Source organism: Phaenicophaeus curvirostris, chromosome 16, assembly GCF_032191515.1.
Source record: "Phaenicophaeus curvirostris isolate KB17595 chromosome 16, BPBGC_Pcur_1.0, whole genome shotgun sequence".
In the NCBI taxonomy this organism is placed as follows: domain Eukaryota; kingdom Metazoa; phylum Chordata; class Aves; order Cuculiformes; family Cuculidae; genus Phaenicophaeus; species Phaenicophaeus curvirostris.
Window position 1 is genome coordinate 16,021,332 of NC_091407.1, and position 25,348 is coordinate 16,046,679.

Genomic DNA, 25,348 nt, shown 5'->3' on the forward strand with positions numbered 1-25,348 from the left:
TGTGCTCATATCGGGTCTCTGTCCCCATTTCATTCCAGTGGTGGTAACAAGCGGAAGCTGAGCGCTGGCATTGCCCTTATCGGCGGTCCCCCTGTCATCTTCCTGGATGAGCCCTCAACCGGCATGGACCCTGTAGCCCGGCGTTTGCTCTGGGATGCAGTGACACGGACGCGGGAGTGTGGAAAATCCATCATCTTCACCTCCCACAGGTGACACTTGCCTGGGCAGGGTTTGGCATGAGAGGTTGGGTAGCAGCCAGGAGGGTGGTGGGGTCCAGGGGATGGAGAGTCAGGAGGGTGGTGGGCTCCAGGAGATGAAGAGTCAGGAGAGTGGTGGGCTCCAGGGGATGGAGAGCCAGGAGGGTGGTGGGGTCCAGGGGATGGAAAGGCCAGAGGGTAGTGGGCTCCAGGGGATGGAGAGCCAAGAGGGTGGTGGGGTCCAGAGGATGGAGAGCCAGGTGGGTGGGCACACCAGCAGCAGCAGCTTTACCCACATCTCCCTCCTCCAAACACCTGGAGAGGAGAGAATCCACCTCCTGCCCCTTCCCAGAAACTTCTGCTACTGTGTCTTGGAGCTCCTGCCCTGCTGAACAAGTCCTCTTGTGTCCCGCAGCATGGAGGAGTGCGAGGCGCTGTGCACACGTCTGGCCATCATGGTGAACGGGCAGTTCAAATGCCTCGGCAGCCCCCAGCACCTCAAGAGCAAGTTTGGCAGCGGCTATACCTTGCTGGCCAAAACGCGGAGTGAGGAGGAGGGTGAGCTGCAGGCCTTCAAGGCCTTTGTGGAGAAGACTTTCCCAGGTACTGTGAACTGCTGGAGGGGTTGCCCTCTGAGGGAGGGCTGGGAGCTTCAGCGAGTTCCCTAACTCAGAGCCTCTCCTTGCTGGTCTCTTGCAGGCAGCGTCCTGAAACACGAGCACCAGGGCATGGTACATTATCACTTGACCAACAAGAACCTCAGCTGGGCACAGGTAAACGGGTGCTGGAGCACGTCCCAACCCTTTGCAGGAGATCATTAACTCCAACCGTACCTGTCCACTCCTGACTCATGTCCCCAAGTACCTCATCTCCCCACCTTTTAAACACCTCCAGGGATGGGGTCTCCACCACCCACCTCCCTGGGCAGCCATTCCAGTGCTTGAGAACCCTTTCTGTGAAGAAATTTTTCCTAATGTGCAATCTAAACTTCCCCTGACACAGTTTTTATAAGGTTTTTATGTATAATGTGTAGCTCTCTGTGTAGAGTGTGTGTGTGTGTGTGTATAGTATAGAACTGTATATGGTTTATATATATCTGTATACTCTGTGTATAGTGTATAATAGATAAAGGTTTTATATATATATAATATGCGTAGTCTGTAGTTTACAGAATCTGCTATAGAGTATATATTATCTGTGCTGTAAACTATATAAAGCACATAGTATAAAGACATATATAAACTATATATATTTACAAACTATATGCAAAAACCTATCTGTATACTATACGCAGATATGTATACAATAAATACACCATGGAGGGTTTTTCTGTTTGTTATATATATTTGGCGTATCATAGAATCATGGAATGGTTTGGGTCAGAAGGGACCTCAAAGCTCATCCAGTTCCACCCCTGCCATGGGCAGGGACACCTCCCACTGGATCACGGGGCTCCAAGCCCCATCCAACCTGGCCTTGAACACCTCCAGGGATGGCGCAGCCACCCCTGCTCTGGGCAGCCTGGGCCAGGGCCTCCCCACCCTCACAGCAAAACATTTCTTCCTAACATCTCATCTCAATCTCCCCTCTCTCAGCTGAAAACCGTTCCCCCTCGCCCTGTCCCTGCCCTCCCTGATCAAGAGCCCCTCCCCAGCTTTCCTGGAGCCCCTTTCAGCACTGGAAGCTGCTCTAAGCTCTCCCCATAGCCTTCTCTTCCCCAGGCTGAAGAACCCCAACTCTCTCAGCCTGGCCTTGTTTAGGAGTTGCTCCAGCCCTTGCATCATCTCCGTGGCCTCCTCTGGACTTGCTCCAGCCATTCCATGTCCTGTGGTGAGGACTAGGGCCCAGGGATATATAAAAAAACACATATACATACATGTATCATATATACATAAAAAAATACATATAAAACATATATAACTGTTCTTGTGAGATCTCCCCTAGAGCCCTGCACTCAGTCCTGGAGTCCCTTAACAGGAGAACTCCCTTCCCTGGAGGTGTCCAAGGCCAAGCTGGGTGGGGCTTTGATCACCCTGATGCAGTGGGAGGTGTCCCTGCCCAGAGCAGGGGGTTGTAACTGCTTTGAGGTCCCTTCAAGCCCAAACCATTATGAATCTGTATTTTTAAAGGTGTCAGGTGCTGTCCCCATAATCCACCTCCTGGCTTCCCCCACCCTCCTGCTGGTGAAGGTTTTGGTGCCCCCAGGTCTCTCTGGAGGACAAAGGTTCCTCGGCTCTTGTGTTCTCCCACCAGCCACCACGTGCCCTGCACTAACAGCTGTGCCACCCCTCGCAGGTCTTCGGGGCCTTGGAGAAAGCCAAAGAGAAGTACCGCTTGGAGGACTACTCGGTGAGCCAGATCTCCCTGGAGCAAGTCTTCATGAGCTTCACGCGCTTCCAGCACTACACAGAGGACAGAGGGAAGTGAGAGGAGCTGCCATCGGTGCCCTTCGTCACGGACTGGCCCTGCTGCCTATACATAGTATACATAGACAGTAATTTATATATCGGCGTGTCTTAAATAATGTATAAATGTAAGAAGCGTTTCACCGGGGAGGGGGAGATGGCAGCGTAGCTCCTGCCGTCGGGAACACAAGCGATGCGAGTGCATCGCGGCCACCGCAGCACCGGCGCAGGTCTGCGTCTGAGCGCCTGCGTGCATGTGACACTTCCACTCTCCAGCCTTCATTCCCATCCGTACCGCAAAAAAAAAAAAACAACAAAAACCAAAAGCCTGAATGGCAGGAGGAAGCCTGGGCGGGTGTTGGGGATTGGGCTGGCAGAGGGGGAGCGGGATGCTGTCCCCATCCCTCTTCTCTGCCCCACGCTTGCACCCACCAGGACGCTGCTTTGTGGTCTTGGCCCGCTTGTTGACATGTATTGTTAGGTGGTTTGCTCATGGTTTAACAGGAGGCCGTCAAATAGCTTAGATCCACCCCGCTCGCTGGGTTCGTAAGGACGCGCTGTGGTTTCCCTTAGAAGCACTTTGTGTCTGGCTGGAGGGGACAAGGCAAGCCTCCCCTCGTCCCTCTGTCCCCTTTGGGACACAGAGGAGGCTCCACATCCTTTAATCCTCTTGGAAAGCGCTGTTCCCTCCTGCCTGTTTGCCAGCCTGTCCCGAGGAGCTGGCACCGGCCCGAGCTGGGGGGTGCGGGGCTGAGCGCTGGCGCTGGGCAGGAGGGAGGAGGTGGAGATGGAGGAATGCCCAGAGCTCGGTGTGCTGGGCACGGCTGCCGAGCCAGAGCTGGCAGCCACGGGCCAGAGGTGTCACAGGGTGCAGGGGACGCTGCCAGCCTCACCATTATGTCCATGAACAGGTTTAACCACGTGCAGCTGCACGACCGGTTTCAAAGGGCAGCGATGCACTCGCTGTGCCCACATCCTGCTGCGCTCGCCCCTTGCACCCTGTACAGCTCCGACCACAGCCCATGTCCCCCTCCTCGTCCCCTCCACACGCTGGGCTGGGAGCGGAGGCGCTTCTGGCACCATGCCAGCTGTGGGACTGCTGTTGGGCACCAGGCAGCAACTGGGATTTCTGGCCGGCGTCTCCCAGAGGGTGGGTTGCTATTTTTGTTTGTTTGTTTGTTTGAAATCCGTGTTGATTCTTGTCTGTCCTTTAACGAGTTCCTGTGTCACTGGGGCAGTCCCTTGGGGCCAGCTGCTCCGCGATCAATGCAGAGCTATTTGCACTATAGTAATACACACAATTGCACAGAACGGAATGAATTAATATTTATGGCGAGGGGTGCTGATTCCCTCCTGGTGATTGCATTGTCAGGGTTGGGTTGGATTTTTGGGTTGGTTTTTTTTCTTTCATTCCTGTGACTCATTCTTTCCTGTTCCATTTCTTTTCCCCTTTTGCCTAATGTTGTTGTTCAAAACAATGGTGCATCATGTTACTAAGAATTTCCCTGGATCTTAACGCTGTGTGGTTTCTCTTAGCAGCCAGCAGGTGAACAGCATCCCCAGAAACCTCGGAGCCCCTGGAAGCTGCAGCCTCCCTGGGGCAGTGCCTGGGCAAGCAAAGGCAGGGCTGCTTTCTGGTAGGAGGGTGCCTGGAGCCAGCAGGGAATAGCGGAATGATTTGAGTGGGAAGGGACCTTAAAGCCCATCCAGTTTTAACCCCCTGCCATGGGCAGGGACACCTCCCGCTGGATCAGGGTGGGGGAGTGCTGAGACTCCCGGTCACTGGGTTGGTTTTGAAGGGGAGATAGGGCAAGATGCAGCAGAGCCTCCAGGGCTTTGCCTGGGAAGGGGAGAAGTAGCAAAGTGGAGGCTGCAGGAGGACAAGATGCCAAATTACAACAAGCTGGCAGGGCCTCAGCACAGCAGCAGCAGGCAGGGCAGCCAAGGTCCTGTTGGGCACAGGTGCCCCTCCTGACATTGAATTGCACCAAAACACCTGTTGCGCCCATGGACACCCTGGTAAAACCTGTGGTAGAGGAGCCAGAGGCAAGGATGGCATCCCCTGGCACCCTGGTCTGAACAAAGAAAGTCTTAACGAAGCAGCATTTCTCTGTCATGGTGCTGCAGCAACCCTGCCCTCTTGCTGTGGCAGGAGCTGCTGCTCACTGGGTTTGGGTTTCTGCCTCAGCACCGCGTGGCATCAGCCTGGCAGCAGCACCAGTACCTCTCACTGGACAGACAATGCTGCCCAGGGTCATTGTGCTGCCCAGGGTCACAGCTGCTGTGGGCAACACTCTGGGCCCACCAGGCTGTGGTGGCCACGTGCAGTGGGACAACCCTCCTGGGTCCTGGGCAGCTGCTGCTCCCCTCTGGCTGTGCTGTGGTTGTTAGTCCCATCATCGGAATAAAGATTTTTTTTTCCAATAGGTGTTTCCTAGTCTCCTTTGGAATTAGGGAGCTGCTCCCGTGGGCTTGTGCTGCTCTTCTGCCTGCCTTCAGAGGAGAACATGGGGGAAGTAGGGGTAGATGGTCTCCAAAACCTGACGTGGAAGGACTGCCAAGCCTGGAAAAGCCACAGGGCTGAGGGATTCTGTGTGCCAGGTACCTCTGGGAGAAGGGGTGGGGGTCTCCATCCCTTCCACCACAGGCAGGCACAACCACCCTTCTCTTAGCCCCCAGCATGGAGGAAAGCAGGGGAACCTGGAGCTTGGGGCTCAAAATGGCTTTTTCTCAGCACCCAGGCCCATGAGGCAGCACTGGAGCAAGGATGCAGCTCCAAGCCCTTTGCCCCCAGAGCAGCACGGTGTTGCTCAGCCAGGAACATCCTCTCTCCGTAGGGATGCTGCATCCCAGCTGCTTCACTGCCTCCTGCAAACACATCCTCCCCATGCCACAAGCTGGCAGTTTGAGCGCTTTATTGTCTGGCAGTCCTGCTACAGCACCCTGCTGTCCTCCCCATGGCCGCGGGCGCAGGGAGGGATGCGCTCCGTGCTCCCCAGCACGGCACCGCAGTGTCCCTGGGAGCTGGAGGCTGCAGGAGCTGCAGCAGTCCGAGAACTGGCACTTAAGGAATCCTGGCTGGGGCCGCACGCTGCTCCTCCAAGCCGGGTGCAGGGAGGGTGCATGGCTGTGGTCCGGTCCCGCTGGCCTCGCCGGGCTGGCAGCGTTGGGTCAGTTGATCTCGGTCATCTTTTAAAAACGTGGCTCTAAAATGCCACTGATTCTGGGTTCTGATGAACCAGATGCTGTCAGCCTTTTTTTCCTCTTAAAAAGAAAACCAAAAAAACACCCCATCCCCAAACCTTTCTTCCCTTTTATGAACAGTTCTCGATTTTGGCCAGAAATTGCTGTGCCCACCACTCCTCCAGGTCAATGGGAACGAAGTCTGAAAGAGAGGGGAGAAAGAGAGAGAGAGAAGAGCATAGCAGAGCAGCTGGAGCAGAGCTCTGGTGCTTCCCCCTCTAGCCAGACCATTTGCCACTGGAAAAAATTACAGCGCAAAACTTCCCCCACCCCTGTGCCCTGTCCCCATGTGGCCAGGCTGGGTGTTCAGGGATCTTCTTGGTGACTTCTCAGCTGCTGCAGGAGCTCCCAGGCTGTGTTCCCAGCCCTTGCTCCAGCTGCCCTCGGAGAAGCACGATGTCCCCATCCTCGCTGCACTCCACCTCAGTCCCGCCTGGCCCTGGGAGAAGCAGGGCGATGCCAAACCCACCTGGGTGGCTGGAGAAATCAGGATTCCCAGAAAGGTCATCAACCAGGCATCCTGCTTGCTTGCGCTTCTCCAACAGGGCACAGTGGGACATCCCCAGCGCAGGGCGAGGGCCAGGGAGGACAGACCCAACCCAGCCCCCCGGCACATCCCACACGGGGATTCTCCCCGTCCTCCCATCTCGGGTGCCTGGCTGAGCCCACCTCAGCTCACTGCACCCCCTAGCCTGACGCGCTCCCCAAGTCCCACGACCGCTTCTCACTTACTTTTTAGTCCGGGGTTGGGGTTTTTCTCTACATACTGCACGGGGCCGCAGGCGCTCTCCCCGCTCCGGCTGCCATCCAGCTGCTGCTCTACCTGCTGCCAGGCTGGAGCAGGGAGGGAAACAGGCAGTGGAGGGGTTTGGGACAGGGATTTCCCAGCCCAGAGGGACTTCAGGAGAGGAGCTGGTGCAAGGGAGGACAGCAGCCCAGGCTGGGGACCATCAAAGTCCCCAGCACGATGCAGTGGCCTCAGGAGGGATCCTGTGTCCTCCAGGCCCCCAGGACACGAAACGGAGCTGGTGCCTGCCCCCAGGGACCCTCTGTCCTCACCTTCATAGACAAAGCGGACGTTCTCCTCGTGGGCGAGCGTGTAGCACTCCTCAGGGGCCGAGACCTGCTGCAGCAGCACCTGCGGCCTCTTGCCATTCACTCTGTTGAAGACGAGTTTCTGGGCTGGGCTGTCGAGGGAAGCCAGGAGGACGTGAAGAGGGGGACACACACACACAGAGCTCTTCCCACCACAGTTTGGAACACAAACAGGGATTCATAGGATCACCAGGTTGGAAAAGACCCATCGGATCATTGAGTCCAACCATTCCTATCAAATGCTAAACCATGTCCCTCAGCACCTCATTCACCCATCCCTTAAACCCCTCCAGGGAAGGTGACTCAACCCCCTCCCTGGGCAGCCTCTGCCAATGCCCAACGACCCTTTCCAGGAAAAAATTTTTCCTAATGTCCAGCCTGAACCTCCCCTGGTGGAGCTTGAGGCCATTCCCTCTCATCCTGTCCCCTGTCACCTGGGAGAAGAGCCCAGCTCCCTCCTCTCCACAACCTCCTTTCAGGTAGTTGTAGAGAGCAATGAGGTCTCCCCTCAGCCTCCTCTTCTCCGGGTTGCCCCACTGCATGAACAGTTGCCCACAGCCCCAGCGAGGCCAGGGATACGGCTGCAGCCTCCCTGCTCAGCGCTGCCACCACAGAACGGGACACAAAGGGACTCCAGCCCCCAGGAGAGCAAGGGGAGATCCCCAAGTACAGGCTGCCCGTCCACCACCCATTGACCAACCCCAGCACTGAGCACAGTCCCCAATATAAATCTGCCACCAAAGTTGCTGCAATATCAGGAAAATGGAAGCGAAATCCAGCTGGGCCTTGGGCAGGGGGATGTACTGTGGTGCCATTCTCCACAGCCCAACTTCACTGGACACGTCGCTGAGGTGCCCCAAGGCTGGGACGGAACCCTCTGCCGACCAGGAGCAGGTCAAGCTTCCTCAGGGCTGGGGATTCAGTCACCTTCTGAAAACATGGCCCTAAAATGCCACCAACTCTGGGTTCTGGCCAGATGCTCTCAGCAATTTTTCTTCTTAAAAAAATCCTAAACTCAAGCAGGGGTAGCAGGGCACTTAAACCACCCCCAGCCCAGAAACAGCAAAAGCGAGTGGATCAGGAGGAAAAGCCTGGGATGAGACTTGCAGGGCACGTTCAGTGCAAAACTTCAGTGTTTTGGTTTTTCTGCCCAGCTTCAGGGCAGGACGTTTGCAACGGCCGCGCTTCTCATGGGACAAAGTCTAACAGGCCCCAGGATCGCAGACGGGTTACAGTGTGCGGGGCGGGTGAGACCCAGAGACCCCACCTGAGCCCCCCCCGGCTCTGTCTGCAGGCAGGGTCAGGCACCCCAAATTACCCACGGGGAAAGCAGGGAGATGCACCCCAAAGAACCTTCAGGGAAAGGAGGGTGATGCACCCCAAGGCCCTCACCGGGGAAGCAGAGCGATGCACCCCAAAGAACCCTCAGGGAAAGCAGGGCGATGCACCCCAAAGCACCCTGGGGAGACATGGGGAAAGCAGGGTGATGCACCCCAAAGACCTCATGGGGAAAGCAGAGCGATGCATCCCAAAGAACCCTGAGGAAAGCAGGGTGATGCACCCCAAAGCAACCACAGGGAAAGCAGAGCAATGCACCCCAAAGCATCCATGGGGGGACACGAGGGAAGCAGGGCAGTGCACCCCACAGCCCTCACAGGGAAAACAAGGCGATGCACCCCAAAACAACCATGGGGAAAGCAGAGCGATGCACCCCAAAGCATCCACGGAGAGACACAATGAAAGCAGGGTGATGCACCCCGAAGCCCTCATGGGGAAATCAGGACGATGCACCCCTAAACACCCTTGGGGAAACCAGGGTGATGCACCCCAAAGCAACCACAGGGAGGGCAGAGTGATGCATCCCAAAGCCCTCATGAGGAAAGCAGAGCACTGCACCCCAAAGCATCCATGGCGGGACACGAGGGGAGCAGAGCAATGCACCCCAAAGCCCCTCGGGGCAGCAGAACCGCTCGCAGCGGCCGCCGACGCGCCGCTCCCTGTCCCCAGCTGCCGAGCTGCCCCCGCCAGGTCCCGCTGCCCCCGGAGCCGCTCGGGGGACACAGCCCGGGCTCGGCGGGTTTATGCAACCGGTGCCCCGGGGGGGGTTGCACAACGCGGCCGCCCCGCTGCCCTTTGCCCCCGCCCGGCACGGCGGCTCCATCCCCCCCGACCTCCGCTCCCGGTCCCGGTGTCCCCCCGCCTGCAGGCGCCTCTCCCGGGCCGGGGTGTGTGTATGTCCCACCCCTGCGTTCCCGTTCCCGGTGTCCCCCCCCAGCCCCGCCCGCAGGCACCGGTCACGGTTACAGTGTCCCCCCAACCCGCGCTCCCTGTCCTCGGTCCCCCGTCTGCAGGCACCGGTCCCTTCCCTGCTTCTCCCCCTCCACTCCCCTGGTGCCGTCCCTCCCTCCCGGCTCCCGGTCCCGGTCTCTCGGTTCCCCCCGGTCCCGGTCCCTCTCGCGGTCCCTCCCCCCCGTCCCCGTCCCGGTCCCCGCCCCCCACCAGCCCCGTCCGCAGGCACCGGTCCCGGTCCCCCCCGCCCGCAGGCACTGGTGCCTCCCCCAGTCCCTCCCTCCCCCGGTCCCGGTCCCGGTCCTGGTCCCGGTGCCCTCCCCCCGCTCCTAGTTCCCCCCGGCTCCCGGTTCCCCTCAGGTCCCGGTGCTCCCACCCGCCCGCAGGCACCGCTGCCTCCCCCGACCCCCCCGTCCCCCGGTCCCGGTCCCTCCTTCCCGGCTCCGGGTCCCTCTCCCGCTCCCTTCCCCCACGTCCCGGTCCCGGCCGTCCCCCCCCAGCCCCGTCCGCAGGCACCGCTCCCGGTCTCGGTCCCCCCCGCTCCTTCCCCCCGTCCCGGTCCCGATGCCCCCCACCCCCCCCCCCAGCAGGCTCCGGTCCCTCCCCCGGTCCCTCCCCGCTCCCGGCAGGCACCGATCGCGGAGCGTGCGCGTGTGTCCGCCCGCCCCCCCTCCCCCCCGTGCCCGCCCGCTCCCGCTCCCGTTCCCGGTCCCGTTCCCGGTGCCCGCAGGCCCCGCCCCGTCCCAAGGTCAGCGCGGGCGCCGCTCTCACCCCGCGGGCGGCCAGGCCGGGGGCTGCCCCCGCGCGCTGCTGCTCTCCACCGCCTGCTGCGAGGGCCCTGGGGACACGGGGCGGGGGGTCAGCACCGGGGGGTCAGCGCCGGCACCGGCACCGACACCGCCCCCCGCGCCCCCCCCCCACCCCGGCCCGGTACCTGTGCGGCGCTGCGTGGCCAGCTTGCTGGGGCCGCGCGTCAGCGTGTACATGGTGCGGGACCGGGACCCGAACCCGCACCGGGACCCGCACCGGGACCCGCACCGGCACCGGCGGAGCCCGCCCCGCGCTCAGCAACCCGCCCCGCGGCGCCGCCCCCGCCTTAAAGGGACCGGGCGGGGCGGGACACGGCGGGGACGGGGGACACGGGGCAGGGGACACGGGGGGGACATGGAGGGGGACGTGGGACACACAGGGGACACGCATGGGATGGGAGGACATAGGGGACACAAGGGACAGGCACAGGACACATGGCACACGTGGGACACATGGGACATAGAGGGGACATGGGGCACAGAGGGGACACACATGGGATGGGGGATGTAGGGGACAGAGGGGACACGTGGGACACAGATAGGATTGGGGGACATGGGACACAGAGGGGACACGCATGGGATAGGAGGACATAGGGGACACAGGGGACAGGCACAGGGGACAGGCACGCATGGGACACGTGGGACATAGAGGGGACATGGGACACAGAGGGGACACGCATGGGATGGGGGATGTAGGACGAGGGGGGCAGAGGGGACACGTGGGACACAGATCGATAGGATTGTGGGACACACGGGACACAGAGGGGACACACATGGAGTGGGGGACATGGGACAGGGGGCAGGCACGGGACACGGGGGGTGACGGGACACAGAGAGGACACATGGGACACAGATAGATAGGATTGGGGGACATGGGACATAGAGGGGAGTCACACGGGATGGGAGGACATAGAGGACAGGGGACAGAGAGGACAGGCACAGGACACACGGGACACATGGGACACATGGGATGGAGGGACGTAGGGGACAGAGGGGACACATGGGACACAGATAGATAGGATTGGGGGACACGGGACACAGAGGGGACACACATGGGATGGGAGGACATAGGGGACACGGGGGACAGAGAGGACACATAGGACACATAGATAGGATTGGGGGCACATGGGACACAGAAGGGACACACATGGGATGGGAGGACATAGAGGACATGGGGAACAGAGAGAACAAGCACAGGACACATGGCACACATGGGACACACGGGATGGGGGGACGTGGGACACAGAGGGGACACGTGGGACACAGATAGATAGGATTGGGGGACATATGGGACAGAGGGGACGCACATGTGATGAGAGGACATAGGGGACATGTGGGACACAGAAGGGACACATAGGACAGGAGGACAGAGGGGACACAGGGGACAAAAAGGAGACCTGGGACAGAGATAGATAGGGTTGGGGGACTTATGGGACACAGAGGGGATACACGTGGGATAGAGGACACGGGGACAGGGGGCAGGTACGTGACATGAGGGGGGACACGGGACACAGAAGGGTCACATGGGATGGGAGGACATAGGTGACACAGGGGATAGAGAGGACAGGCACAGGACACATGGGACACATGGGATGGGGGGGCATGGGACACAGAGGGGACACACATGGAATGGGAGGACATAGGGGACACAGGGGACAGGCACAGGACACATGGCACACGTGGGACACATGGGACATAGAGGGGACATGAGACACAGAGGGGATACACATGGGATGGGAGGACATAGAGGACAGGGGACAGAGAGGACAGGCACAGGACACATGGCACACATGGGACACATGGGACACATGGGATGGGGGGATGTGGGACACAGAGGGGACACGCATGGGATGGGAGGGCAGAGAGAACAGGCACAGGACACATGGGACACATGGGACACATGGGATGGGGGACACATGGGATGGGGGACACATGGGACACAGAGAGGACACATAGGACACATAGATAGGATTGGGGGCACATGGGACACAGAGGGGACACACATGGGATGGGAGGACATAGAGGACATGGGGAACAGAGAGAACAAGCACAGGACACATGGCACACATGGGACACATGGGACACATGGGACATAGAGGGGACATGGGGCACAGAGGGGACACACATGGGATGGGGGATGTAGGGGACAGAGGGGACATGTGGGACACAGATAGGATTGGGGGACCTGGGACACAGAGGGGACGCACATGGGATGGGAGGACATAGGGGACACAGGGGACAGGCACGCATGGGACACGTGGGACATAGAGGAGACATGGGACACAGAGGGGACACACATGGGATGGGGTATGTAGGATGAGGGGGGCAGAGGGGACACGTGGGACACAGATCGATAGGATTGTGGGACACACGGGACACAGAGGGGACACCTGGGGCACCGAGAGCATTGGGGGACACAGAGGGGACACACATGGAGTGGGGGACATGGGACAGGGGGCAGGCACGGGACACGGGGGGTGACGGGACACAGAGGGAACACACATGGGACACAGATAGATAGGATTGGGGGACATGGGACATAGAGGGGAGTCACATGGGATGGGAGGACATAGAGGACACAGGGGACAGAGAGGACAGGCACAGGACACATGGCACACATGAGACACATGGGGTGGAGGGACGTAGGGGACAGAGGGGACACGTGGGACACAGATAGGATTGGGGGACATGGGACACAGAGGGGACACGCATGGGATAGGAGGACATAGGGGACACGGGGGACAGAGAGGACACATAGGACACATAGATAGGATTGGGGGCACATGGGACATAGAAGGGACACACATGGGATGGGAGGACATAGGAGACAGAGGAGACACACATGGGATGGGAGGACCCAGGGGACAGGGGGACAGTGTGGGAGAGCCTCGAGGGCAGCAGCCCCCGGCCCGCACTCCAAGCTCCCACGCGTGACCGTGGGGCGGCGCGGGTTCCGCGCCGCCCCACGGTTCACGCGTGAGAGCTTGGAGTGCGGGCCGGGGGCGCTTGGTTTACATCAGCGCCGCTGGTGTAGTGGTATCATGCAAGATTCCCATTCTTGCGACCCGGGTTCGATTCCCGGGCGGCGCACTTCGCTTTTTCTCCGCTCCCTGCCGCGAGAAGCTCCACCCGCTGCGCGTGGTGCTGCTGGGAGATCTGTTCCTTTCCCTTTATTTATTTATTTTTTTTTTAAATTTTTTTTCAGCCATGCAGGCGGCTCCGGCAGCTTCGGAGCGCAACAAGGGCCCCATCCTGGCGGTGCTGAGGGAGGTGGTGGGGCCCGGGGAGGTGCGGGTGCTGGAGGTGGGAGCTGGGGTGGGTTTGCACGCTGCTCATTTCGCTCGGGCGCTGCCCAACACCCGCTGGCGACCCTCGGATATCGACCCCGCAGCCCTGCGAAGGTGAGTGAGCTCCTTCCCGCCCCACCGATCCGCCGCTGGATTCCTTATTCCACGGGAAAAGCACCGATTCCACCTCTAGGCAGCGCAGGCTCCGCGTTGAGTGAGCCCCAAACAGCCCTTGCGCCTCAAAATCAATGTTTATTCCCAGGAAAGCCCCAATATCCAACACTCAAAGAGCCCAGGCTCCCCAGAAGTTAATTCTTTATCTATTTTTCCCAGGAAACCGCCAATATCCAATGCCCAAACTGCCCAGGCTCCCCAGAAGTTGATGCTTTACCTGTTATTCCTAGGAAAGCTCCAATATCCAGGTCCCAGACAGCCCAGGCTCCCTGTTATTCCCAGGAAAGCCCTAATATCCAGGTCCCAGACAGCCCAGGCTACCCAAAAACGCATGCTTTATATATTATTGCCAGGAAAACCCAAATATCCAACCCCCAAACAGCCTCAGGTGCCCAAAAATTGATGCTTTATTCCCAGGAGAGCCCCAATATGCAATCCCCAAACAGCCCTGGTACTCTAAAAATCAGTGCTTTATTCCCAGGAAAGCCCCGATATCCAACTCCCAGCAGCCCAGGCTCCCCAGAAATCCATGATTTCTGTATTATTCCCAGGAAAGCTCCAATATCCAACTCCCAAACAGCTCCAGCTCCCCCAAAAGTCAATGCATTATGTATTTTTCCTGGGAAAGCCCTAATATACAAGTCCCAGACAGCCCCCAAAATTGATGCTTTATTCCCATTAGCGCCCTGATATCCAACTCCCAAAGAACCCTGACTCCCCAAAAGTCGATGCTTTATTCCCATCCGGCCCTGCGGTGATGCCAGGCTGTGGTTCTTTGCTCGGCGTTGGGTTGCACAGGTCTGGCTGCAGCCAAATGCCCATCCAGGCCTCACAGCGCTGCGCTCCGAGGACTCCATTTCCATTCAGAAATCAAAAATAACCGCCAGCTCTGCAGCATGAGGAGGAATTCCCCCGTCCAAAAAAAATAAGAAAGCCGATGGGGAGGTGCCACGGTGGGCGCCTGTCCATGGGGGTGGCAGCTGGTGTCCTTGCGCCCGGTTAAAAATAACCCCTGGGTGCAGGGCCAGGAAGCTGCGGTTCCCTGTGCCGCTGCCTCGGAGAACGGGCTGCTCAGTGCACCAAAAAGGGGGGAAATGGCCTCAAAATCGCAAGGTACCGGTGCAGCGATACCGGTGGGGTGCAGGCAGCCTGGGCGCAGGGGGGCAGGCAGCGCGCAGGCTGGGTGGGTGCAGCCCGGGTGCAGGCAGCCTGGGCGCTTGGGTGCAGGAAACATGTGGGGAGCCTGAGCACGTGGGTGCAGGTGGCATACGGGCAGCTCAGGTGCATGGGTGCAGGCAGGGCCACAGGCAGCCTGAGCATGTGGGTGCAGGAAGCATGCGGGCAGCCTGGGCGTGTGTGTTCAGACAGCGCAGCAGTGTGGGTGCAGGCTGCATGGGCACAGGGATGCATGCAGCGTGCAGGCAGTGCAGGCGCAGGCAGCGCGAGCACGCGGGAGTGAGCAGCTGGCGTGCAGGCTGCTTGAGTTGCCCTGTTGAGAGGCAACGGCGAATTGGGATTTTTCAGGCACTGGGGTCTCGGTCTGCGTGCCGCTGGTTCTCTGGCTGCCCCAGCACCCTTTGGCCTGTTGCAGATCTTGGCGATACCAGATCTCTTACCCTGTGCAGAGTCCCCGTGGCTGTGCCACAAGCACAACCTTGTTATTAGACACCAGAGACACCACCGGCGAGGTGCTGCGAGCAGATTTGGGGTCTGCCTGCAGCGGGTGCTGGTTGGGGGAGGCAGGACAGGGCAGGCGATGCCCCATCTGGGGTTGACGTGGAGTTTGGTTCCTGCAGCATAGCTGCCTACGCAGAGGCCATGGGGGTGCCCAACATGCTACCCCCCATCCAGCTGGACGTCTCGCAGAGCTGGGAGACGTGGGGGGGCACCCAACCCGCCACCCTCGACCTCCTCGTCAGCATCAACATGATGCATATCACGGAGCTGCGATGCACTGAGGTGAGCGGGGCAGGGCTGGAGCCCTCCTGGGATCCCCGTCCCCTGCTCTGGGGGTTCTGGAGCTGAGGAGGGGGACTCTGGGGGGAGGTCCCCAGCCCCCTGACCTGGTCCCCACCTCTCTCTCTGCCCAGGGCCTGTTCAAGGGTGCCGGGGTGCTGCTGAAGCCCGGAGGCGTGCTCTTCACCTATGGGGTGGGTGCACCCGTCTCGTTGCAAGAGAAGGACATGGGGATGCCACTGGGGATGCTGGGAGGGAGCGACTCCAAACATGAGTTGTGGGTGTGCGGGGCAAGTGGAGGCTCAATCTGGTGGGGGTCTCAGCCCTGGATGGGGCTGCATCGGCTGCTTACGGCGGGGCGGGGGGGGGATCCTGTCCTCCGTTGCCCCATTCAGGGGGTCCGCGGTGGTGACAGGAGCTACGGTGGGTGATGGGACCCGTGGTCCTTCTCGGAGTCCCTGTCTCTTCTTGCATGACTCCTGTGCGTGGTGGGACAGCAGCTGGGAGGCTGGGGGACACACGTACGATGGCTCGTGCCCACAGCTCTGTCTTCGTGTCATGGCAGCCCTACGCCGTGGACGGCCGGATCAGCCCCCAGAGCAATGTGGACTTTGACCGCAGCCTGAGGCGGAGGTAGGAGTGGGAGCTGGGGGCCCAGGGCTCCTGTCTGTCTGTCCTCCCATGCAGGGAGCTCCCACCCAGCATGGTCCTTCAAGATAAGACCTGAAGCCGGGGAGAGCCCCCCACTCCCAACCTGGGGCAACCTTGGCCGATGGGGGCACTTTGGAGAGTGTGGGGGTGAGGCATCCATCTGTCTGACCCCCCTTCCCTCCCCGCAGCAATCCCGCCTGGGGTCTGCGGGACACGGCGCTGCTGTGGCAGCTGGCCGAGACCAATGGGCTGCGCCTGGAGAGGATGGTAGGTGCTGGGGGCTGGGGCTGGGGGGGACAATCCACACGCTGGGGGGGCCTCTCTCTGAGTCCCAGCTCTGTGCTTCCAGGTGGACATGCCAGCCAACAACAAGTGTCTCATCTTCCATAAGAAGTAAGTGCCCCAAAGGCACGTCTCGGCACCTTCCCAGCATGGCCATCTCTCATTGATGCTTCCTCCAGCGGTGCCACCATCCCCGTGCCGGTGCCAGGGCATCAGCCACCATCCCCATGCCAGTGCCAGGGCATCAGCAGCAATGGGACGGTGCCCCAGTGTCCCAGCCAGGGCTGGGGGTCCGGCAGCTCCCTTTGCGATGGGATGCCCCAGCCTCGCCCAGAGGTGCTGGCACAGCCCCCCCTGGAATGGGGGAGACCTTGGTGCTGTTTTCCCCAGAAGATGCTGTGCCAATGTCACAGAGACCTGTCCCCTCTTCCCACCCCGGGGAGCCCATCCCTTCCATCAATAAATGCTGGGGCTTCATCCCACCCCCAGCAGCCCCCTGATGCTTTCGGCACTGATGCTGGTGGGGGGAGCATCCCAGCATCCCCCCGGCAGCATCAACACGGGGTCAGATCCTGCACCAGGAGCGCCTGGGGGTGCTACACGGGCCCGGAGGCTTTGGTGCAGTGGGAGGGTTTTTATGGTGGGTTGGGGAGTCGTGGAAGACCTCCCACCCCTCTGCAAGCCAACCCAGGCCTTTATTGCTGCTGACTGGGCTGGGGGTGGTACATAAGGGGGGCATGCGGCAGATAAATTACAGGGGAGGTGGGAGCTGGGCTGGGGCTCAGCGCGCGGCTGGGAGGAACTACCTGATGCTGGTGACCCCTAGATACAAGCACTGGTGCAGGGGCTTCCCCAGGCTGCCCCCTCCCCTTCATGGTTGGTCTGCAGCCCCCCACGTTGACGCGTCCCGGCTCGACCCTAGTCCTGGAAGCGGTTCAGGAGGTCGCAGGTTTTCTTTTCCATCAGCTCGTAGATCTTCTTCACTCGCTTGTCATTGGCTGCCCGCACATAGCTGCTGGGGTCCAGCGTGGCCATGCCGTCGTGCACCTCGCCCATGATGATGAGCGGCCCGTCCTCGGCTGTCATGTTGGGGCAAGGGCAGCTCCAGTCCATGTTGGTCAAGGTCACCTCCAGGTACTTGATGTTGAAGAACTTGAGGCCCATCTTCTCATCCTTGAGGACATCCTCGAGGGCAAAGCGGGCGATGCCAGAGTCCTGATCCTCCACGATCTCCATCAGCCGCCCCACGATGGCGAAGTCGCTGCGGCAGAGGCTCAGCACCATCTTGCTCTTCAGGCGGCAAGCCTTGCACTGCACAGTCTTGGGGAAGGGGCAGACGTCCTCACAGCTCTCCTTGCTCTCAAAGTTGTTGGTGTTGCCCTCGCAGCCGCCGTAGACGAAGGAGTGGCACTGCTTCAGCAGGTGGTTGTACGCCCAGCGGGGCTCCCAGTTCTGGCAGGGGCCCTGCACCATGGGCAGCAGGCAGGTGGGGCGCGCGCTGCCCAGGCAGGCGGCTCGGCACTCCTCGTAGGTCTCAAAGTGGTTCCTGTTGGCCCCGCAACCCCCGTAGCGGAAGGTGAGGCAGGAGCCTTGCTTGGCATCGAAGTGCCAGCGCACCTCCAGCGCCTCGCACCGCCGCCGATCCGGCTCCTTCAGGCACTCGGCGCTGGGGAAGGGCTGGGGGCTGCTGGCCCGCGGCGTCCCCCCCGGCTCCCGCCTCAGCACCGACAGCGGGAAGTCGGCGCGGAGCAGCCCCGCGGCGTTGCGGGCGGTGCAGGTGTAGATGCCGGCGTCCTCGTGGCGGGCGTTGTAGATGACCAGCTGGCCGATGTTGGTGACCACCACGTTGCCGTACATCTGGTCCGGCCGCATGATGAAGTTCTCCTCCCGCTCGCTCTGCTTCTCCCAGGTGATGTCTGGCCGCGGGCGCCCGCTGACGTCGCAGCGGAAGCTGACGGTGCCGCCGGCGTGCACCGACTGGTGGAAGGGGTTGCTGTAGAGCGCGGGGGGCACCGGCACCTCGGGGCCGGCTCCTGGCGTGGGTCGCGCCGTCGTCTCCTGCGGCACGGGGCTGGTGTCAGGCCAGGTGAAGATGTGCTTGCAGGGCACGGTGGTGAGGCGGGTGCCGCGCAGGCAGGCCTCGGCATCCATGTAGCACTTGTTGTAGTAGGTGAGGCCATCGGAGGCGCAGGTGAAGTTGGGCTCCTTCTCGCAGCGGTCCTTGCACTTGCAGACGGGCTGCCCGTCCCAGATGTCGCAGTCGGAGCCCTGCTGCGCGCACACGAAGCTCTCGCACGAGGCTGCCGGGGCCAGGGCCAGGGCCGGCACGCTGCCGTCAGCAAAGCGGGCGGCCACGCAGCTCCGCAGCCCGCACACATTGGTACAGCACTTCTCGAAGCCTTCGCAGTCCTGGCCGGGGTGAGGAGAGGAGAGGGAGGTGGAGGGGTCATAGAATCGCAGAATCATGGAATTATTAAAGCTGGAAAAGCCCTCTAAGCTCATCCTGTCCAACCATCAGCCCAAGCCCACTGTGCCAACCAAATTGTGTTCCCAAGTGCCACAGCCACATGGTTTTGAGCCCGCCAGGACCGGAGACGCCTCCAGTGCCCTGGGTAGCCTCTGCCAGGGCTTCACCACTCTGTCAGCAAAGACGTTTTTCCCAATATCCAATCTAAGCCTCCTCTGGTATAACTTGAGGCCATTTCCTCTCATCCTATCCTGTGTTACTTGGAAGCAGAGCCCAGCACACACCTTGCCCCAACTTACTTTCCAGGATCTGCAGAGAGCAATGAGGTCTGCTCTCGGACTCCTCTTCCCCAGGATCAACAGCCCCAGGTCCCTCAGCTGCTCCCACAACCCCTGTTCTCCAGACCCTTCCCCAGCTCTGTTCCCTTCTCCGGTCATGCTCTAGCCCCTCAATGTCCTTCTTAGAGTGAGGAGCCAAAAACTGAATCCAGGATTTGAGGTGAACCTCACCAGTGCTGAGTGCAGGGGGACAATCTCTGCTTTGCTCCTGCTGGTCACTCCATGGCTGCTATTGGCCTTGTTTGGCCACCTGAGCACATTGATGACCCTAAGCACTTAGGATTATCGCCGTGTCACAGAATCACTAGGTTGGAAAAGATCATTGAGTCCAACCATTCCTATCAACCACTAAACCATGCCCCTGAGCACCACATTCACCCATCTTTTAAATACCCCAGGGATAATGACTCCATCCCCTCCCTGGGCAGCCTCTGACAGTGCCCAATGACCCTTTCTGTGAAAAATGTTTTCCTAATGTCCAGACTAAACCTCCCCTGGTGGAGCTTGAGGCCATTCCCTCTCATCCTGTCCCCTGTCACTTGGGAGAGGAGCCCAGCTCCCTCCTCTCCACAACCTCCTTTCAGGTAGTTGGAGAGAGCAATGAGGTCTCCCCTCAGCCTCCTCTTCTCCAGGCTAAACAACCCCAGCTCTCTCACCTGCTCCTCATAATCCTTGTTCTCCAGCCCCGTCACCAGCTTCGTTGCTCTTCTCTGGACTCGTTCCAGGGCCTCAACATCCTTCTTGTTTTGAGGGGCCCAGAACTGAACGCCCAGCTTAGTGTCATCCACAAACTTGCTAAGGGTGCACTCGATGCCTTCATCCAGGTCATTGATAAAGACATTGAACAGGGCTGGACCCAGCACTGAGCCCTGGGGAACCCCACTTGTCACTGGCCTCCAGCTGGATTTCACACCATTTCCCACCACTCTCTGGGCCCGGCCATCCAACCAGTTTTCCACCCAGGAGAGTGTGTGCCTGTCCAGGCCAGAGGTGACAGTTTCCGAAGCAGAACGCTGTGAGAAACTGTGTCAAAGGCTTTACTGAAGTCCAGGAAGATACATCCACAGCCTTTCCCTCATCCAGTAGCCGAGTCACTTTGTCATAGAAGGCGATCAGGTTAGTTTGGCAAGACCTGCCTTTTGTGAACCCGTGTTGACTGGGCCTGATCACCCGGTTCTCTTGCATGTGCTTCACGATAGCACTCAAGATCACCTGCTCCATGACTTTCCCTGGCACTGAGGTCAGACTGACAGGCCTGGAGTTCCCTGAGTCCTCCCTGTGACCCTTCTTGTAGATGGGCACAACATCAGCCTCCAGTCCAGTGGGACTTCCCCAGTCTTCCAGGACTGTTGGAAGATGATGGAAGGGGGTTCGGCCAGCACATCCGCCAGCTCCCTCAATACTCTTGGATGGATCCCATCTGGTCCCATAGACCTGTGGGTGTCTAGCTGGGCAAGCAAGGCTCTAACTGCCTCCTCTTGGATCATGGGAGCTTTGTTCTGCTCCTCTAACTCCTGGGTATGTATACACAGGGAACAACTTTCCTTACTAATAAAGACTGAGGCAAAGAAGGCATTAAGTACCTCAGTCTTGTCCTCATCCTTTGTCACAGTTGTTCCATTTGCATTCAATAAGGACTGAATATTCTCCCCAGTCCTCCTTTTATTGTTAATATATTTATAGAAAGATTGTCATGGCCATGGGTGCTGCTCTGACTTCTCTGGGGCTTTTGGATGGACAGGAGTCCCCTGTGCAGCTCTATGCACCCCCAGCATCACGGGGCTCTGGGAGTCGGACCTGCCTCATGTAGCTGCGCTGGCCCCAGCTCCCCCTCAGCCTCACCCCTGTTGGTCCAGCCCTCCCGAGCAGGATTAGTGCCACCCTTAGAATCATAGAATCACCAGGTTGGAAGAGACCCACCGGACCCATCATGTCCAACCGTTCCTATCAATCACTAAACCATGTCCCTCAGCACCTCGTCCACCCATCCCTTAAACCCCTCCAGGGAAGGTGACTCAAGCCCCTCCCTGGGCAGCCTGTTCCAGTGCCCAATGACCCTTTCCATGAAAAATTTTTTCCTAATGTCCAGCCTGAACCTCCCCTGGTGGAGCTTGAGGCCATTCCCTCTTGTCCTGTCCCCTGTCACTTGGGAGAAGAGCCCAGCTCCCTCCTCTCCACAACCTCCTTTCAGGTAGTTGTAGAGAGCAATGAGGTCTCCCCTCAGCCTCCTCTTCTCCAAGCTAAATAACTTCAGGTCCCTCCTCTCTCCAACCTCCTCTCAGGTAGTTATAGAGAGCATTACGTTCTCCCTTCAACCTCCTCTTCTCCAGGCTTAACAACCCCAGCTCCCTCCTCTCCACAACCTCCTTTCAGGGAGCTGTAAAGAGCAATGAGGTCTCCCCTCAGCCTCCTCTTCTCCAGGCTGAACAACCCCAGCTCTCTCAGCTGTTCCTCATAAGGCTTGTTCTCCAGCCCCTTCACCAGCTTCGTCGCTCAAACCTTCTCAGGTTGTGCTGGCTGAGGGGATGCAGAACTCGTTGCATGGATGGATTGCAATGGAGATGCTCCCCCTGTGTCCAGGCAGAGGTGCTGGTGTCCCCGCTCAGCGCTGTGCAGCCCAGGAGGTCTCTGGGATGGGCAGCCTGAGTTGTGGGTGAGCTCCTGCCCTAAGGGAAAAGCGTGGGGGGACACACCCCGGGGGGTGGCTTCCACTGCCCGACGGGGGTCCCTGTCCGAGAGCATCCATTCTCTTCACCTCAGCCCCTTGGCTGGGTGGGAGCATCCTAAGGGTGCAGGGAGGAGGTGTCCCGGCCACGGGACATGGTGGGGCAACGAGTGTCTTCTTGGCACCTCTTGTGCCGTCCAACAGCAGGGGCTCAGGGTCGGGGGATCTGCAGCCGGGCTGAGCGCGTGGCACTGAAACAGCTGCCCTGGCTCACCACCGGGCAGGGGACACGCACCCCGCAGCATCTCCCTCGGGGGACCATGGGCTGTCCCCCCCGCGCCATCCCCACCGCCGCCCCGCTCACCTGATCGGCCTGGCACTCCCGCTCGCAGGTGCTCTGCGCGTCCACCCACAGGTTGGGGTTCAGCTGGTTGGGGCAGACCCCCAGGTGCCGCGTCCTGCCTGGCTGCAGGCTCAGCCCGGCCGCCGCCGCCACCAGTGCGGGCAGGAGGAGCGCGATGCCCATGGGGACACGCTGCCGCTCGCCCGCTCGCCGGCCTCTTCCCGGGCGGCTCGAAGTCCCACGAGGAGGCATCTGGCCACCCTACGGCACCGGCCTGGCGAGGGCTTGGGATCAATCACATTCAGGATGGAGGGGATGAGGGAGAAGGCGAGTGGGGGGACAAAGAGGAGGAGGAGAGGACCCTTCAGCACGCCCTGCGCCCTCTGCCTCGGGAGTGATGCCGCTCGCCACCTCCATCCATCATCGCTCGGCTCTCGGGATGCCGAGGACACGGCAGCAGCGGGGCGAGAGGGGCTCTGGCACGGCGAGTGGGGTGGAAGGGGAGGACGGGAAGGTTGTAATCTGAATCCCCTCCCTTCCCACTGATGTTTCTGGGTGTTTGGAATGGGAAAGGCGCTGACCTCAGCCTCTAACCCCGGCGAGCCCGGCGATCGGCTGGGCAAACACGGGGGAGATCAAAGGCAGAATGCGGAAAGTCTTCATCCAAAGAGGGAGAGTGAAAGGAGGGGGGACACACAAAGAACCACCCGACCCGTGGAGCCGAATTCCTGCAGGATGAGAAAACAGCCAGAGCCTGTTGTCCACTTGGACTGGGCTGCTGGTGGCAAGACGCATGGAACCCATACTGGGGGCTCCCTGGGAGCCCACATCTTGCCTCTGGGTGCCCGCTGGGCCAAGGCGACCCAGCACCCAGGAGTGGGATTGCCGGCACCAGCACGCGTCCATCCTGCTCATGGCCAGCGAGCATCCCACCAGTGCCGCGCTGCGAGCCTGGCTGTGCAGCAGGGGTGCCCCCAGTGCCCCCCTAGAGCAGCTCCCCTGGCTCAGCGGTGGCTCCCAGCGCACCCCTGATTTACAGCCAGGCTTTGGGAAGCGCGGGTGTTTTCCAGAGCTGGAAGGCAGCATCTGGTTGTGCCAGACCCCGGCTCGCTGTGCCTGTGCTTCAATCCCGCCGCTGCGTCCCCGAGCACGTCCCTAAGCTGGCAGGAGCCGGGCCTGGCTCCCCGGCCAGATTTCCCTTAATCCCTGCTGGAGACCGACCTGAAGCAGGAACATTTCATGGCATTTGGGGAGCATTAACTCCTCGGGCCCCAGCTGGGGTCATGCCTCTCCCTGCTCAGCACCAAGAGCTCTGCAGCTCCTGGGAAGCAGCATCCCCACCCTGAGAGCAGCCAAGAGCCCCAAACCTCTCTTCTGCGTGGCTGCAAACTGGGGACACACACACACAAAAAAGGCAATGGGGGCTTTTCTTGGCGTTTTTAGGAGGGGGGAACCAACTCAGCTGCACCCCGGAGGTGGTGGTGACCGTGATGTCTCCATGCTCTCCCAAACTGCAGCTCCTGGGGGAACCCCGGTTGCATGGGACCCGGCGATGAGCTGGGGTGAGTGGGATGCAGCTGCCCTGGAGCGCTCAGCTCCAGCTGGTGCTGCTGACACGGTGCCGTAACTGGCCACCCTGCCTGAGCAGCCACCGGGGCTGCCCAACGGCTGCACTGCTGGCGGTTCCGTGCCAGGGCTCCCCCCGGCACCCTGAAATCCCAACACACAGTCCGACATCGCCTTGCTGTGCCCGCTTGTGGAGGGCAGCACCGTACCCCCAGCTGTGCCCAGGGACCAAGTGGCTGCCTAGGGGTCCAGCCAGGTCTGAGCATGGAGGGGAGGTTACGCTGCGCCAGGACACTGTGGGGAGGCTGATGAGGTGTTTTGCAAATGGAATTGCATCAGGATGTTGTGGCCTGGGAGCTGTGGAGGCTGTACCCTGCCTACACCCACAGCTCAGAGCCCCCCAGCCCCTCCAGCTGCCCCCAGGCAAGCAGGAACAGCATCATCATCCATGGAGATAGAATCATAGAATCACCAGGTTGGAAAGGACCCACTGGATCATGAGTCCAACCATTCCTATCAAACCCTGCCCACAACCCCCCCTCCAACTCAGCTGAGGGCTCAGTCCGTGAGGATACAGCCCAGGAGCACAGAGCCATGTTGGGGCACACTTGGGACGCCCCAGGGTCTTTCTGAGGGTGATAAACTGCAAGGAGGGAAGCAGGGGAAGAGAAAACCTGGAGTCCAGATTTTGCCCATCCCCACACTGGTCCATGTGGCCACAGCAAGTGTCTGTGAAAGAGCCAGCGCTGGGGTCTGCGGGGGGGCTCCTGCCCTGATGACCCCCTCTGGGGTGGCCCCCGTTTCACATGGGAGCCCATGATGCCTCATCAAAAGCAGCGAGGCCGGGATGAGTACCTGCCAGGAACCTTTGCCTCAGTGGTGTGAGGCCATTCTGAGCGATGCCACCTGGTTGGAAATGCAGCTCCCAACACCTTGAGATCCTCACCCACGCCTGAGGGCCCTGGCCCAGCTTCTTCTAGTGCTGCTTCTGCAGAAGGTGAAGGAAAGGAGGTTGTGGAGAAGAGGGAGCTGGGCTCTTCTCCCAAGTGACAGGGGACAGGACGAGAGGGAATGGCCTCAAGCTCCGCCAGGGGAGGTTCAGGCTGGACATTAGGAAAAAAAATTTCATGTAAAGGGTCATTGGGCACTTGCAGAGTCTGCCCAGGGAGGTGGTTGAGTCACCTTCCCTGGAGAGCTTTAAGGGACGGGTGGACGAGGTGCTGAAGGACATGGTTTAGTGATTGATTAGAATGGTTGGACTCGATGATCCGGTGGGTCTTTTCCAACCTGGTGATTCTATGATTCTAAGGGGAAAGAATTGCCTGTCCCCATGACAAACTTGCTCCATCCAAAGGCTTAACACAGCCACAGCTTTGGTTTTCCCTACAAGCATTTGCCTCCGCGCCTGGGCGGGTGGGAGCCTGTGCCCAGTGCCAGGTACCAGCCCCACGCAGCAGAGGAAGCCGAGTGTGGCCCCAAGCTGCCTCCCTGGCACCCACTGCACGGCAAACAGGAATTTTCTAGGGTTGCTTTCAAAGATCCCAGGCACTGATGTGAGTTTTATGGCCCATCTTCTCCCTT

At 60.0% G+C, this 25,348-nt stretch overlaps 4 protein-coding genes and 1 non-coding gene across 5 annotated transcripts in view; 3 read left to right on the forward strand and 2 right to left on the reverse strand.

Moving 5' to 3' along the window:
- Window positions 1-5,026, forward strand: part of ABCA3 (ATP binding cassette subfamily A member 3) — a 31,303-nt gene extending 26,277 nt beyond the window's left edge. Inside the window, exons 27-30 of the mRNA XM_069870283.1 lie at window positions 39-209; window positions 613-800; window positions 897-970; window positions 2,493-5,026. Coding sequence (XP_069726384.1) covers window positions 39-209; window positions 613-800; window positions 897-970; window positions 2,493-2,624 — 565 coding nt within the window. The 3' untranslated portion in view covers window positions 2,625-5,026. The remainder of the gene's footprint in view (window positions 1-38; window positions 210-612; window positions 801-896; window positions 971-2,492) is intronic.
- A 474-nt stretch (window positions 5,027-5,500) lies between these two features.
- On the reverse strand, window positions 5,501-10,264 carry MCRIP2 (MAPK regulated corepressor interacting protein 2). Its single transcript, XM_069870279.1, has 5 exons — window positions 10,164-10,264; window positions 10,001-10,067; window positions 6,905-7,032; window positions 6,578-6,679; window positions 5,501-5,987 (listed from the first exon to the last, which is right to left on the reverse strand). Exons 1-5 carry the CDS (start codon window positions 10,213-10,215, stop codon window positions 5,917-5,919), a joined length of 420 nt encoding a protein of 139 aa, XP_069726380.1. The 5' UTR covers window positions 10,216-10,264; the 3' UTR covers window positions 5,501-5,916.
- Window positions 10,265-13,057: 2,793 nt separating this feature from the next.
- TRNAG-CCC (transfer RNA glycine (anticodon CCC)) lies at window positions 13,058-13,128 on the forward strand. The gene has a single exon. It is a non-coding gene; the product is annotated as a tRNA-Gly (tRNA).
- A 110-nt stretch (window positions 13,129-13,238) lies between these two features.
- METTL26 (methyltransferase like 26) lies at window positions 13,239-16,844 on the forward strand. The gene is made up of 6 exons (XM_069869807.1): window positions 13,239-13,439; window positions 15,296-15,458; window positions 15,590-15,649; window positions 16,021-16,088; window positions 16,295-16,373; window positions 16,456-16,844. Exons 1-6 carry the CDS (start codon window positions 13,246-13,248, stop codon window positions 16,501-16,503), a joined length of 612 nt encoding a protein of 203 aa, XP_069725908.1. The 5' UTR covers window positions 13,239-13,245; the 3' UTR covers window positions 16,504-16,844.
- A 253-nt stretch (window positions 16,845-17,097) lies between these two features.
- Window positions 17,098-23,107, reverse strand: WFIKKN1 (WAP, follistatin/kazal, immunoglobulin, kunitz and netrin domain containing 1). The gene is made up of 3 exons (XM_069870525.1): window positions 23,030-23,107; window positions 22,223-22,462; window positions 17,098-18,797 (listed from the first exon to the last, which is right to left on the reverse strand). The coding sequence occupies exons 1-3, from the start codon at window positions 23,105-23,107 to the stop codon at window positions 17,307-17,309; spliced, it is 1,809 nt and encodes a 602-aa protein (XP_069726626.1). The 3' UTR covers window positions 17,098-17,306.
- Window positions 23,108-25,348: the final 2,241 nt, after the last annotated feature.